Source organism: Sphaeroforma arctica (assembly GCF_001186125.1).
Source record: "Sphaeroforma arctica JP610 unplaced genomic scaffold supercont1.96, whole genome shotgun sequence".
Lineage (NCBI taxonomy): Eukaryota > Ichthyosporea > Ichthyophonida > Sphaeroforma > Sphaeroforma arctica.
Window position 1 is genome coordinate 102,052 of NW_014040462.1, and position 3,115 is coordinate 105,166.

Sequence of the window (3,115 nt, forward strand, 5' to 3'; positions counted from 1 at the left end):
TATACATATACATATACATATACATATACACATACATACACAAATACATACACACACACATACACACATACATGCATATATATAAAGGTTCTCAGGCACACTTGTAATTTGATTATAAATTATCATACCCCTCTCCCTCTACCCCTGAACAAACTTTCCGCCTGATTAGCTGCTTCTTGTCACGCTCACCCTACAGCAAACCCGCATTCAAACCGCTCTATAAATGGACTACTTACACCAGTACCACACGCCCACCAGACCACCACATCATAAACCAAGTTTTTCTCACCTCCTCAATAACCGCCTCTGCCTGGTCCACCACAGCCTCACCCTCCGCCACGGCAGCAGTCATATCTTCTACAGTGTTCTGGATGTCTTCCATACTCTGCTCCACATCCTTGACCACTTCAATGGCTTCCTGGGCGTCCTCAACGACTTCTTCGACTTCCTTTACCTCCGGTACGGCGTCTGCTAGTTGGGTGTGGATGGCAGGTGTTGGAAAGGGATACCATATGAGTGCTTTCCGGTGTATGTGTGCATGACTATATATATGGTACACTGAATCGTTGGAGTGTGTATATCCTACCAGCGACTACTTGTTCGGCTGGCTCTGTAGCGGATCGTCAGACAGCCACTTGTGGGTGAAAGGTGACGAAGGGTATGAATACTCTCCGAGCGCGTGTGATTACGTACACAATGAATAGTAGCAACTCAAAGTGGGCGTGTGCAACATATAACCACGTTACCATCCATGAGGTTCTCCAATCCTATAGTGCATCTCTCTTCTGTCTCGTAGAAGTGGCTTCAAATTTACGTATCCACTATTCTAAGGGACCTATGACTTATGCGCGCTCCGTAATTTCAGCCAACTCATACCCCAGTCTAATAAAACCGCTCATGCGCACCCTCCTCTCACGCGATACACACTACTACAGCAAACTAAACTCAAACCAAGCCCATCTTCTACAGTACACAACCACGTCCTTACAATTACCTGCTTCCTTCTCGATGGCTTTGTTAACGCGCTCGGCCTTCTCTGCAACTGGCTCGATCTCTTCCACCGCCTCCTCAACGATAGATACAACGGTATCCATCACCGATGACACTGTGTCGCCTATAGGCTGGGCCGCGTCCTTAGCCATTCCCTGTAGCTCCTCAATGTACACCAGAGGCACAAAGTACTCGTCGTACGCCCGCTTGGCCGAGTCCTGTAGTGGTGTACATAGGGATACGGCGGAGTGAGTGGCATGGTGTGGCTGAGTATGCGAAATGTGAGGTGTGGAAAAGGAGACATAAGGAGACAGGGGAACGACGACATGGTCTGGTTCAATATATGTTAATTAAATGGCGTATATAGAGATAGAGAGGAGTGAAATTACATGGTGGGGTGAGTTTGGTGTGGGAAGTGTTAGGTTTGTCTATCGAGGTAGGTATGGATACTAGGTTCGGCAGCATGATATGCTATAGCCTGAAACTTCTCGGCGTCACAAACGTAACAAAATGCTCGTCGTACACATAACTATTTGTGTTGGCAGTGTACATATTTGACTAGCAAAGGTGTCAGAAGGTGTGGTTCAGAGTATGTGGACGTTTGTGATGGCGTGACCAGAGACGGTAACGCCTGGGAAAGCCAGTAATGGCGCGGAATATAAGATGCCAGGATCTGGTGCAGTCCACCCTGACACTGTATCTTCTATGCATATGCACTCACATAGCCGGATGTATACACACCGTTGATTAATAACCAAGATATTCAAGTGTGAATCTTGCATCTAACACTACCCGGGCATACATACCTATTGCCTGGTACACATGGGATCTCGTACAACTGGGTGTATCAGACCACACACAGATACATCCATACAACCATAGACTTTCTCTACCCATACCCACACGCCCACACACGCACTTCCGATCACACACAAGCACACACAAGATACATCCACCACAACCCCACACACGCACTTCCGATCACACAAGCACACACAGGATATATCCACCACAACCCCACACTACACACCGCCGCCTGCCCAGTCAGTTGTCGCAGAGGTGCAAACGTCGCCGCATCGTTGAGACCAGCTCTTTCGGAAAGATCGCGAACCTTCTGAGTGGCTGTGGCAGAGATATAGTACGATGGCTTGATCACGTGGCGGTACAACGCCTTCCACGCGTCTTTGAGATAGGGTTCGACGGGCGCTGCTACCTTTGCGTGCAGCTTATGCCAGACCTAAGTGGATATAAAGGTATGCCAAGTGAGTGGTACGAGATATATATATATATATATATAGTTGTACATGCGAGATGTATAGCTTGCAGTAAATGTTAGTGGAGTGATGAGTTGTGACGATGTGGGTGGGTGAATACGATGGGTTGACCCCACCCCACGCCTCCTGGAGATAGGCCTGTGTGGGCGATTGCTGCAGAACCTACAGCTCGTGCCCAACCTATGTGTAATGCGATGCAGGGTTTTTGGCACGCTACACATGGCTAGATGTGTGTGGTGTAGCAGGTTTAGTGTGTGTCTAATTGTATTGTAGCTGTAGTACATATGACGTGATTAAGGGGGTGTGGTGTGGTGTGTGTGAGGTGGTAACATGCTGATCCTGTGGCAGTGCACAAATGCTTTCACCCGTTCACTTTCGAGAGAATGAGAGAGAGAGGTTTTCACGCGTGCTGAACCTTGCTCTTTAGTTCGGACCAACCTGTATGTGAGTAGTACAGACCGATTACCTTTAAACTGCACCCATGGCGCGTAGTGCCGTTGATCTGGTGACACCCGTGAGGATTTAGTGTTTAGGGTTTATGGTTTGAAAAAACTACCATACCTACAGAGAACTCGCGTATTACAAGAGAAAGGAACTGAAGTGTAGTATGTTCGACATGGAATACGAACAACCCCACCCCACCCCCCTCCTCTAAAAACACACACACCTCTTGGTTAACTGAGATCTCTACCCTTGGCCAAGGATACAATCAGACATATATACACGCCTGTATACACATTTTTTACACACACACACACACACACACACACACACATACACACACACACACACACACACAACACAACACACACACACGCACACACACCACACACACACACACACACACACAA

General features: G+C 47.7%; 1 protein-coding gene across 1 annotated transcript in view; it reads right to left on the reverse strand.

Annotated features, from left to right (window-relative positions):
- Positions 1–2,747, reverse strand: part of SARC_02205 (hypothetical protein) — a gene marked incomplete at its 5' end in the record, with an annotated part of 6,380 nt that extends 3,633 nt beyond the window's left edge. The window contains 4 exons of the mRNA XM_014304059.1: positions 290–468; positions 995–1,208; positions 2,021–2,227; positions 2,739–2,747. Coding sequence (XP_014159534.1) covers positions 290–468; positions 995–1,208; positions 2,021–2,227; positions 2,739–2,747 — 609 coding nt within the window. The remainder of the gene's footprint in view (positions 1–289; positions 469–994; positions 1,209–2,020; positions 2,228–2,738) is intronic.
- Positions 2,748–3,115: the final 368 nt, after the last annotated feature.